Source organism: Magallana gigas, chromosome 1 (genome assembly GCF_963853765.1).
Source record: "Magallana gigas chromosome 1, xbMagGiga1.1, whole genome shotgun sequence".
NCBI classification, from domain to species: Eukaryota; Metazoa; Mollusca; class Bivalvia; order Ostreida; family Ostreidae; genus Magallana; species Magallana gigas.
The window spans coordinates 47726612-47739761 of NC_088853.1; the positions used below are offsets into that span (position 1 = coordinate 47726612).

At 34.2% G+C, this 13150-nt stretch overlaps 1 protein-coding gene across 16 annotated transcripts in view; it reads left to right on the forward strand.

The window, feature by feature from the left end:
- LOC105334159 (tight junction protein ZO-1) overlaps positions 1 to 13150 on the forward strand; it is an 89817-nt gene that overhangs the window by 23820 nt on the left and 52847 nt on the right. For 15 of the 16 annotated variants that reach the window (XM_066069149.1, XM_066069155.1, XM_066069117.1 and 12 more), the window contains 4 exons: positions 4564 to 4611; positions 5639 to 5763; positions 12273 to 12375; positions 12867 to 12957. In XM_066069149.1, the coding sequence (XP_065925221.1) occupies positions 4564 to 4611; positions 5639 to 5763; positions 12273 to 12375; positions 12867 to 12957 (367 nt within the window). Of the gene's footprint in view, positions 1 to 1143; positions 2040 to 4563; positions 4612 to 5638; positions 5764 to 12272; positions 12376 to 12866; positions 12958 to 13150 lie in introns of those variants that run through there. The other variant, XM_066069166.1, reaches the window with a different exon arrangement.

Consider the following 13150-nt stretch of genomic DNA (forward strand, 5'->3'; position numbering starts at 1 on the left):
CATAACATTTGGCCATATCTTCCTACCTTTATCTTTTTAGAGGTCCATGGTGCTCTGCTTTGAATTTGTATTTCGTTTTATGGATTTTTGAGATGGTTGACAGTTTGTTATTGTCATTTTTCATTGTACAGAAATGGAAAAATTATAAGAAGCTAAAATTTCACACAATTGCTTGTGACCTGTAAATATGTCTTAACCTTGAGCTTTGGTCATTTGTGCAAGTTCAAAGTCATAGTACAACTTGTAATTGATTGGTTATCATCATTTTTTAATCGTATGATTTTTGCAATTCATACTGATATGTCATCTGTTGCATACTTTGTTTGGAGGTCATTTTTGACCAGCCAGTTAATGAAAGGATGCTGATTCAAATGAATGAAATGGTGAAGTTGTAGAATAAGATTCTGGCTGTTATATGAAAATGATTTACTTTAGAGTAATATTGTCTACCTATAAAACAGATTTCTGCCAGTCTTTAACTTTTACTCGTATAGTGTATATGCTTGCAGGCATGCAGTTCGATGTCAAATCAATAAACGAATGTTATTCAAAATATGCAAATACCTAGACATTGTTCAGATACCTTAATCGATGCCTTTATGTTGGTTTGGAATTTCACCTGGAATTTTATTTGGACTCTGGGAGGTCACATTTCATTGTTAATATTTGACATTGAATTGTCAAATCATTCAGAGTTACTTAGGAAAGATCCTACATATTTTTGAGTGAAACACTTGATTGTTGAATTTTTATCAGTGCATTTTAAATATTAAGATTCTCAATTTCATTGTCGGTTTTTTTTGGTTTATTAAATACAGGTGTTCATATATATAATATCAGATTACTTTCTCCCCCATTCCCGGGCACACATCTTCTCTAGCTCCCTCCTCCTCCAACGTTAATTCTTCCTTTACCCCCACCCCTTCCCCTCCCCCTCCCCGATCCTCCTCCCTCCCCCCCCCCCCCCCCCCAAGCTGTTAAATTGGTAGCACTGTGTCCCTTGTGCCCTAATTCCCCCTTTATCAACTACACCTGGCTGAACAATTTCTTTTTACCTCGTGGATGGAATTCACATAAAAAGTGCATTGTTGGCTGAGTTACAGCAGATCTATAAATAGCAGCTGACAGCAATTGCTGATTCGTTCCCATCATGCCTTGGGGTGTCTAGGCCGTGCTGGTGTGTTGTTTGGGAGATCAGTGGAATTTTTCGTGTGTGTGGCACTCCACGCTGAAGCCCTGATTGTTTTAATTTTTTTTTCGTAAAGTTCTCCTGGGATTGTGGTCTTTCAGGTGAATGGCTACCATTGTCAGTTGACCTGACATCAGAGAGAGGCCAGCACCTGTAACTGTTTTTGTGAGATTCAGGGGAGGGGATCTAAGATCTCCCTCTTCTCACTTCTTTTTCGTGTGGAAATCGTGGATTATTATCCAAGGTGTAAAAATAAAACTTTGGGTACCGGAACTTTTGAATATAATTGCAGTTTGAAAATTAATGTAGAGCTATCTCAGTACAGAAGTACCAAGATGTCAGCAGATTCTCATCTGCATCAAGTTTAAAAAAGAAAAGATTGAGTAGTACGTCGGCGCTGCTTTCATTGAAGGAATTGGTTCCATTGAAATTATTTACACCTGTCCGAGGAAATATCAATATCGGATCAATGAACTGGCATGTGGAATCTAATTACAGTCCAGAATGAAAGGAGTTAAGATTTGGCACGTGCCTTAACCAGTCCATTTCTCTCGATCTTTTTTCTTTTCATAAAGAGGGGAGAAAAAATAGAGTATTGATCCTTGTGTCTGAAACTTTGTGCGACCACTTTGTCATTATGATGATACAGAGGTAGACTGACTTCGTTTGCCCTCTGCAGTTGTATTAAATATCGGGACGTTTTACAGACTTTTCGAGCTCAGGGGATCCACTGTTTGGTGGGGGGATATTTTTTTGTGCTTGTCCCTTTTTGTCTTTGAGTTTTTATGGGAAAAGATTTGCCATGAAGCTACCCTGCAATATTTGGAGGGAGCGGACATTGTTATTGGAGGTAAAGTTCTATTTCTGCTAGTTTCTTATACATCAATAGATATTGACAATTTTTCACAGCTGAGATTGTCAGAGGTAAAATTATATTTTCATATGATTTCAAAATCTCAACTATAAGTCTGGAGATTTCAAGTGTTAATAACAAAGGTCATATATGTATGAGAACCTAATGGATGGACCCTATAAGGTCAAATACTTATCGACTAATATTTGAAAGAAAAGAAGAAGTTTAGAGAAATCTTATTTTCAATTATACTCTTGATTTTATTCAAAGAGAAAGAATTTTACTTGTTTGTGCAGATTTTTCTTGATCTTGGCATGAGTGTAAAAATGTACATCATATCATAAGATAAAAAACTCAAGAAATGTGCCAACACTCAAAGAGACTGAAATCTCCCAGAGTCAGGAAACCCAGTACCTGTCTGGTGCTGTCTAAAAAATCGGGCGTTTTCTTGGAAACTATTGCGCAACCTCGTGTACATGTGTGTTTTACGGTGGCATGCCAAGGGAAAATATGATGCATCTCTCTGCATGAGGAAACCTGAGATTTTTCCCTGAAGTCTGTGTCATTATTATGAAGAATGATGATGGTGTTGTAATGTGTAGGGAATTTTGTTTTCCGTTTTGAGATTTTTTTAATAATAAGAATTGTTTCTTTGATGTTATTCACTTGTTAATTGTTATTGTTCAAGATTAACACAGATTAACTACAATTAGATGTCCGTGTCTTTTTGATCTCAGTTGTTTGTCAATATTTAATCTGAAAAATAGCTAACACACAGCATGGTAGTCAGCTAATCCTTTATAACAGTCAAGTAGTTCAATTATTAAAAGTTTAAATTCTTTCAGATGTATATACCCGGTATTGTTAAAATTATTGTCATAGAAATGTTTGAAATTCTAATAGAGACCTAGATTTTCCTGCCATTACCAGTATATTAAAGTGAACAAAGCAACAATAGAAGAAATCTTCTCAAACCTTTAATATGACATCTGAATGATAGTTATTTGTGAATAGCCAAGAGATTTACCTGCAATTGGGTCAACATTGTTAATTTTAAGCCGTTATGACATATTATATTGCTCTCTGCAATTTATTTCTTAGAAAAGGTAGGATTAAAATAAAGCTGGAATACTTTGTTTCAAATTATTTTGCCAAAATAATCACAAAAAAATATTTGAAAACAAGACCAATTGCCAAATAATACAAGTTCAAGTTCAAGTTCAGTTTATTCACTCAGACCAAATAATTTGGTACAAGAGGAACATATATATAATACATACAAATACAGATCGTCAGAGGTGCAGACAAACAGGTACATTTTCATACAGGGAAAAAATATAAATAAAAAAAAAGAACAGACTATAGAATCACTACTTATGTTAGATTTTAGTATAAAGGATCATAATAGGAAAACAACTATGAGGAGCAGACAGCATCAAAAATTTTTGAAATAAATACACATAATTTTCTTAGCGATTTACAATTGCAATTAGTCATGAGTTCAGAAAACTTAAAAAAAATTGGTCTTTTCCAATATTTTGTGTTTATGTATTTTTTCCTTATTCATTCCTGTTGACATCTGCACAATGCACAGATGGTCTGTGTGTTGTTTGCAAGTTTGTGTAGACAAATGATTGGTGTTATTATTTCAATTAGAAGGAAAGAGATTACTCCATAATTGCCCCAACACAAACAGTGTGTTAAGGGCTAATTAATGTGTGGAACTTAATTACCCACCCTTAAGCTAATTATCACTGTACAGCATAATTTAATCTGCACAATGAATGGACATGAATAAAGCATTACAGGAAATTGAGAAAACAAATCTAACAGAAAATTCATGTGTCAGTTACTGAATACAGGAGAAAATTAAGACTTGGGGCCATTTGATCAGCAATAATTTAGAATGTAACAGTGCTATCATGACAGTTTGTAGGATCATTACAGGATATTAAGTTTTCAATTTGTGTTGTGAAGGATATGACTTATAGATAAATCTGTGATCAGTTTGGAGAATGTTAATTTCTTAGTTGTGCCATCATTTCTCAGTGTGATGCATATCAAGGCATTAAATAGATTTGCCAATAAGGTATTTGTATTTGAAACTGAAAGAATGGAACATCAATTTTGGTTCATTTAAATCAATGCTTTGTTGTATTTAAATATTGATTTGATTTATTTGAATTGATGAATTCATTAAAATTAATTATAAATAAAAACAATGATATTTGGATATAAATAACTCTGATATCATGATATTATATCATATGCATGATATTGTGATATATCATGCATGTTTGTCTATCAGTGGCATGAAATGGACTCAATAATGTGAATATGATTTATTGTTTAAAAACAGTATATCATGCAGGGGTTTTCTTTGCGTTGATATATTTAGACAAAGAAGTTCATGGTAAAGAAGATAAAATATGAGGTTGATGGCATAAGCCTATGCATAATCATACTTCGGTTGATTACATTTGTGATGATGATGATGATGATGATGGCATTTCTATTTCAGGGCCTTGACAATGTTACCTGGGAGACACATAATGTTACCTTGAGAAGAGTAAGTCAATTTTTCACCCCCCCCCCCTCCCCCCAATAAATCTTAAATCTTTTTAATTCCCCCCCCCCCCCCCCAAAAAAAAAAAAACAAAAACAAAAACCAAAAAAAACAAGAAAAATTTTTTTTAGCATGAATTCTCAGAGGGCTGATGATGATGCAGAAATGATGTGAAATAACACTGTTTCACAACTGTATTTTTCACATCAGACTTGTGTGGATTGTACAACCATATGTTTTAAAGCATCATTTTGACCTTGGAACTTATCTTTATGACCTTGGGATTTTATGATACTGAGATCTGTGTTATGCCGACATATGTTGATCAGACGGATGTTTTGTGTAACTACATACTTCAGATTTAATTTACTTTGGCAGAGGGGAGTATTTCATTTGTCTGATGACTTGAATTGATCCTAAAGTTGTCTATGGGAGATTGTGAACAAAAAATATGTGTTCGCTTAAAAACCTGTTATTTTTTTTTAGATAGCATAGCACATTTTGTTTATTTATTTTCTCTAAAACAAAGGAAAAATGTTACATTACATTTTGCCTAATTTGTTCAATCTTTCCAAATCTGATATATTTCATCAACAAAGAAAGAAAGAAACTTTGATTTTTTGTGAAAGAGCTGAAAGAGCTGTGATATCTAGTACCACTTAAGGACTGATTGTCAAATGGCTTCTATCTAATTGATTTTTAACTTCATAGCAGATATTATATGCAATATTATATTATGCATGTTTCAGACTAAAAAGTTATCAGTGACAAATTGTTGTCATATAATATTTAACTTTTTAATCGAATAAACAGGAAAACATGCATTTTTTAAATTGATTTTAACTTTAACCAAAAAAAAAAATCATTGTTTGATTTAATTGATATGATGTCAACAACAAACTTAGCATTGGTGGTCAATATTTTAAATATTTCACTGATTGAATAGACCACACAAATTTTTTAACATGTGAGATGTTTTTACTGATGCTGTATTAATTAGATTTATATGAGTAAATGATGCATTTTACAGGTGCCAGGATTCGGATTTGGAATTGCAGTCAGTGGTGGACGAGACAATCCACACTTTGCTAACGGCGACCCGTCAATAGCCATATCCGACGTCCTCACAGCGGGACCTGCAGAGGGCAAACTACTGTAAGTGGTCTCTGTATTACAGTGTAAACTACTGTAAGTGATCTCTCTATTACAGTGTAAACTGCTGTATACAGTGTAAACTACTGTAAGTGATCTCTGTATGATAGTGTAAACTGCTGTTTACACTGTAAACTACTGTATACAGTGTAAACTACTGTATACAGTGTAAACTACTGTAAGTGATCTCTCTATTACAGTGTAAACTACTGTAAGTTATCTCTCTATTACAGTGTAAACTACTGTAAGTCATCTCTGTATTACACTGTAAACTACTGTAAGTCATCTCTGTATTACACTGTAAACTACTGTATACAATGTAAACCATAATAAGTCATCTCTGTATTACACTATGAACTACTGTATACAATGTAAACCATAATAAGTCATCTCTGTATTACACTGTAAACTACTGTATACAATGTAAACCATAATTAGTCACCTCTGTATTACACTGTAAACTACTGTTAGTAAGTGGTTTTTGCAGTGTACAGAGGTAAATAAAAAAAATGTGTATTCCAATTTAGAAAACTAGAATATTGAAAAATATTCTGGATGACAATCATCTGTCTGTGCAAGCATAGCCTTTATATAAGGAAAAAGCTTCTGCAGTGGCATTGGGAAATGAATGAACCTGAAAAGGACGGGACATAAGAGATCTTTAAGTAGATTAAACCATCAATTGATGCAGGTATTTGCTGCCACTGTGGCTAGGGTTATTTCATCTAAGGCTGAGCTCAGGTTCTCATGTTGGACCACTAGATTGATTTTTGGGGCATTGAAAGCTTTTCCACAGAGGTTTTAGAAAATTAAAAATACAATTGGTTCGCAGTGCCAGTCAGATTGGAAATGCTGGGGCTCTTTTGTTGTCTTGCAGTTACCATTATTGAGAAACAATGTTAATTTTATTTCCTGATAATGAGTTTGGATGTTTTTAATGGACAGGTTAGTAGTGATGATTGGATGTTTTTTGAAGATGTAAAGGAATTGTTGATGAAATGTCCTGTCAATTGTATTGGCTAATGAACAACTCATCAGGTGACTTGTATCAATTATCTATGAGGCCCTGGGCTCATCTCCAGTTGTTGTCAGTATTTCTGGATTGCAAGATTTTCATATAAAAATTATGTGGATTAAGATTGTAAGGTATGCACAATTTATTAACTAGATGCTGTCATTAGACAGTAATACCCGCACCATGTATTTGCCCCTAAATAACACTGTTTTGTACCAGTTTAATTAAAAATGAAGGCTCTATGCAAGCTCCGGTAATACAATTAAAATTTATAATTTTCATAACTGAAGGATGAGATCCCTTCCCTTATGATAATACACATCGTGACATGAGCAGCACTTTATGTGCAATTTGGGGTAGAACTGTTTGCAGTGAATTTTCAGTTAATCAATAATCTTAACATTTTATGTCATAGAAAGTATAATGGTCTACATAATTATTACAAACAAAATTAAAAATTAAATTATGCCCCCTCCCCGTGGCGGTTGCCGGTTTTAGATTTGCTTCTGTGTGCCTACATGAACATCATCGTGTGCACAGATTTAGAGAAGGGGTGGGAGTGAGGGGTCCAGACCCCCCCCCCCCCCCCCCCCCCCCCATGGAAATTCATTTATATCAATTGTAAAATTACCAAAAATACACCTTGGACCCCAATGCTCTTACAGACATGTAAACGCTCAAACCCATTGCGCTTCAATGTTAGGTAACCGTTATTTGGGGGGTAAATATTTAATCAATATTTAATATACTTTATTGTTATAATATACTAGTATATAATATACTATATATATATAAAAATACTAGTTTCACAAATGTTTACTGTATTTTAATTTTTAATGTCGTCAGTCCTACGGTTTTTTTTCTTCCATCTCAATGATACTGTATCGTCTGTATGATAAAAGATCGTCTAGAACACCGAAAATTCAATTTTGATGTAAGTATATACATGTACATCATATTTGAAATATAAAAATACTCAAAACACGCATAAAACGCTTTCACTAACTGCGTACGTTACGCTGATATGCCAGCAATACCATACAAGAAAAATAAGTAAAAAGTTATAGCTAATTTGCTCGTTTGATAATGTTAATGTTTCACAATTCGTATACATTTGATTTTTCCATTTTCGTACTCAACTAAAGCCGAATAAATACAATGCTATAATTGATAGACATTCATATGAATATTAATAAGATAACAACGTGTTGATAATCATTCATTAGATATAAATAAAAGATACAAAGTAAATCGTTTCTGGCCAGTCTATACCCTTTTTAAGTGATAAACGTGATGATATTTTCCATTCCGTTCTGTTTTCCGTTCCGCGTTTTAGCAACACCCATACATGCATGTCTGTGTTTTCCGTATGCAGAAAAGGATTAATTAGTTAAGATCAGCTAAAGGAATTCATTATTGTGTTTTAATTGGATTATCATTATGATGTTGACCAATTTAGGTAAGCATAATACATGTAGTAGCAGTAGCACAATATAATGAGATGCCAGCATACATATATAAGTTCTACTTTCACTTTCTAAATGTGATCTCCCTTGACAGCATACTGTATCATCATCTTTTAATATTTAAATAAGCTTATCATCGTTACCTATCCTATCGCATTAGTAAAGTTTCTGTCATTTTAGTTGCAAAAGTTATTTTTTTCATTTGACAGACTGCTTGCAGTATTGAATTGACCCCATATTGACCCTGTATATAAAACAATTTCTTATTAAATTTGTGTATTACATGTAAGTAGGTGTAGACACTTATCATTTTTATATGAGTTAAAATAGGAAGGAAGGAGTATTTCTTTCTTAATGTATTATAATGCATTAAAAACAATGTAGGTCATGACCTTATGGGACTGTTCTGACCCCACGAAACAGGAAAATACAAAATATCTTCTAATGTCATTATGATGCATCAAATGGTATAAAGTACATTAATGACCCCCAGGTGTTGTCTTTAACCCACCCCCCCCCCCCCCCCCCCCCCCCGCCTTTATGAAATAGTAAATGATATGATACACTGTATAATTTGTTAACTTCTGAGATCTGAGATCCTCATCCCTAAACCATATAATTTATTTTTGCTCTTTGTGTCATTGCGCATAAAATTGTATGTAGATTATGCCCCCTTGGAGACACCCTGACATTTTAGAAATAATAATGTATTGTATCTTATTCATATGTTATACAGTAGTGTTTGATCCATGTGGGTAAATCCTAGCCTAATGATGTCACTGCTTTGTTTAGGAGACTTTACAATTGCCCCAAATAGGCGAATACACATGGAAGTGATGCATATAACATTTTGTTTATAAATCTTAAAAATTGAATTAAGCAATTTCCAAAATGTAAATGTGAATCATGAGAGAAAAAGCAATCAAGAAATGATTTAAAATTTGCTACTGTACACATCATGACATGTAAGAATGTATTAAGAAGACTGAATCTTTGTAACCAGGTTAGATTAGGGGGGGGGGGGGGTTGAATGTGGAGTATAAACATTTATAATTTGAATCGTTTATTGTTATTAATTTTAACTTGTCAATGAATACTACTTATTGATCTTAAGGTAGAAATATGACCTCTGATCATATCTCAATAGATCATTTGTCAATTATGCAAGGTGTAATATAATTTTTTTTTAAGAATAACATTTTTTACCAGTTTATAAAAGTTTTTAGACACCCAAATTATATTTTGATTTTAATAGATCATTCGACAAGGGGGGGGGGGGGGGGGGGGGGGGAGAACAGTTTATATTTGAGTTTGTTTGGGAGTGGGGGTTCCAAGTCATATATTTGACAAATTTTTAATGTGATTTAAAATAAGACTAAGCCATACTACAGTCATGAACATGAATAGTATAGAACAAAACACAAACTAATACATGTACATGTATATATACATAGGAAATATTACAAAACAGATGATTGATCTATATATGGGTTCTTAAATTGAATCATATAATATCATGTACATATTATATTATTGTTTCTTTGTTCAAGGCATTTAAGATGGTATGTAGGTCATGATCCCAAGTGCTCTTCCTGAAATTATTAAATATCATAAAATCCATTGAGATCCCCACCTTAATCCAAAGATATTATTCCTCCTTAGGTCATGCAGGCGCATCAGATCATTATGGCATGTAAGTCATGACCCTAAGGGTCATCCTGACCCCCTTAGAATCAGAAATTGTCAATTATCTTTAAATTATTGATGTTTGATGATCCTATCTCTATTTAATCTTTATTATTAAGTCTCCCGAATGAAATTTTGGAGACTTATTGTTTTTGTACGGTTCTTAATACGGTACATGTACAATGTATTATTATTCATCTTCTTTTTCTTCTTTCCTGCTCTGAACTTGTTTCTCAGAGATGGCTGAACAGAATTGTACAAAACTCTAGGATATGATAGGCCTGCATATCTAGTTGTGCACCCTGGTTTGATTTTTCTCATTTTGGGTTAGACAACCACTTTTCGGGGGAGGGGGGGGAGGGGGTGTCAAAAGGGTGGGGGGTCTAACATTGAACCTTGTAGGAAGAATCGTAGACTCTATTGTAAATGGTAAATTGAAAACGGACAAAGATAATAATATAGGGTTTTCATAATCATATATTGGCTGTTACTGGCAATATATAGGGTTTATTAGATCTGACCCCTGGGGTCATCCCCAACCCCCAGGAATTTGAAATTACCATATATCTCAGAAACTGTTATAATCATGACCCCTTAACCATATATATTAATGTTTCTGATGTCATGGAGCATCAAATGTTATGTAGGTCATGGGCCCTGTGGGTGGTCCTGACCCCCTCAAACAGCAAGTCCCTTAATATCTTCAAAACAGTTGAGATCCCCACCCTTAAACCATATATATTCTTGTTCCTTGTGTCAAGGGGCATCAAACGGTATGTAGGTCATGGGCCCCGGGGGTGGTCATGACCCCCCTTGAACAGGAAGTGCATGAATATCTCGAAAACGGTTGAGATCCCCACCCCTTAACCATATATATTCTTGATCCTTAAAGGGCATCAAAAGGTATGTACCGGTAGGTAATGGGCCTCAGGGTTAAATTTAATTTTTCAAAACTGTAATGCACATCTATGGAACAGTTCCTATCATATCCCAAGATATGATGTGTCTATCCATTAAATCATAAAAGGAGTTCTAGGATCTATGTTTTCTTGAAGTGATAAACGTCAATTTTCTGCTACTTTTTGACTCCCTGGATGAAATTTAAATTTTGAAAACCTTACTGCACATCTATAGAACAGTCCCTATCATATCCCAAGATATGATTGTCTATCCATTAAATCATAAGAGGAGCTCTTGGATCAATGTTTGTTTTTTTAGTGATAAACGTTAATTTTCTGCTACTATTTGACTCCCTGGATGAAATTTAAATTTTTAAAACCTTATTGCACATCTATAGGACAGCCCCAATTATATCCCAAGAGATGATGTAGCTACTCCAAAAGTTGTAAGAGGAGTTCTGGGAACCATATTTTTTTTGCCAAAAAACGTCATTTTTTTTTGCCCACTGATCCCCTTAACAAAAAAAAAAATTCTGGAACCTAATCACGCCTTAATATGACACCCCCAATCATATTCTAGAAGATCATTTGGATACTGCCAAAAAAAAATGACGTTTTTGAAACCAGTTTTTTTGTAAAAAAAACGTCATTTTTTAGCCATTAAATGACCCCCAGGACAAAATTGAAAATTCCGAAACCTTATTGCGCATCAATAGGATACCCTAAAACATATTCCGAAAGATGATTTGTCTACTGTTGAAAATGTAGGAGGAGTTCGAGGAAGAAGGTTTTTTGTGAAAAAACGTCATTTTTTACCAATTATTTGACCCCCACGACTAACAGAGAATTTTTGAAACCTTTTTACAAAACAACATGATACCCCAAATCAAACTCCAAGAGTTCAGTTTGCTGGTTTATAAGATGTAGGAGCAGTTTGAGAAAGTAAAACATGACAGACGGACGGACGGACGGACGGACGGACGGACGGAACAGGGTATCAACAATATACCCGAACTTTCTTTAGAAAGTGCGGGTATAATGAAAATCTTTTTTAACAAAGGGATAGAAAAAGAGATATCATTTTATAGAGTTCATTTAACAGCATTTTCTATTATTTGTTTCTTGATTAACTTTGAATTCTTATACGTTAGTTGCATGGAGTCAAGACAATTGTGTGGCACTGAGAAACATTGAATGGGGGTTGGTGAAATCTTGCTGATGGTTACAAATGTCTGTCTACTCTTTTCCTTTTCAAAAGATCCCCCTTCTCAGATTTTACTAAGGAAGATCAATCCTAGCATAAGAACAATACTTTTTATTCATTATTGCATGACTTGAATTTATAGTGAGCAGGCTGAATCTGCATACCACATCTGAAGCTTTTGTGCAACCTCAGATAGGACAGTATAATAGTGTAGGTTTTATGTTTATCATTGTACATTACAGGATAAATGACCGAGTGATGAGTGTTAACGGGATCCCGCTGGAGAATGTGGACCACAAGCAGGCCATTGCCGTCCTCAAAGACAGTGGCAATAAGGTCAACCTGGTCAGTATCACAGGGGACTCATGCTATAAATACAGGACTGTAAACTGCTGTAAATCACTGTAAACTGCTGTAAATTTCAGAACTGTAAACTGCTGTACACAGGACTGTAAATTTTGAAATGAGTAATAACAGTGCTGTATATGCATCTTTGTACATTAGGCAACAGCTACAGGACTTTAAAATGTTGTGCATTAGGTATCATTTACAAGACTGTAAACTGTTGTACATCATGATTGTGTAACTATTACAGGATTTTTGGGTTATGATAGAGTGTTAAAAGTAAACTTTAGTATATTGCATTGTAATTATGGGACTATGCATAAAATCAATTTATCAAGTGATGGTCATGGTACAGCAATTAAAAGAGTTAAAACTTGCCGTTCATAGGTTATTATTTCAATATTAAAGAATACACATTGTTTCTAGTATTTATCGTGATGTTTTAGGGTGTTAGATGAAAATGAAAGTGCTGTGTTTATTTTGTCCATCAGGTCATTAGAAGACGTGTACTGGTCCCCACATACACTGATACAGAAAACACGCCACTCAAAATCACGCTGTCTCGGAAAAACCGACGAGAAGGTAGGTACTCTTGTACGATACATGTACATGTTCCAGTGGTCTTAGGCTACATTGTATTTAGTTGTTCAAAGCTTTCAAAGTGCAGTGTACATGTAGATGTATGCACAGTATGTAAGTATAGGTTTATGAAGAGAGCTCGATGGTCATTGCCATTTTTAGACTGTATTGCTCTCCTTTAGGCCAAAAAAAAAAT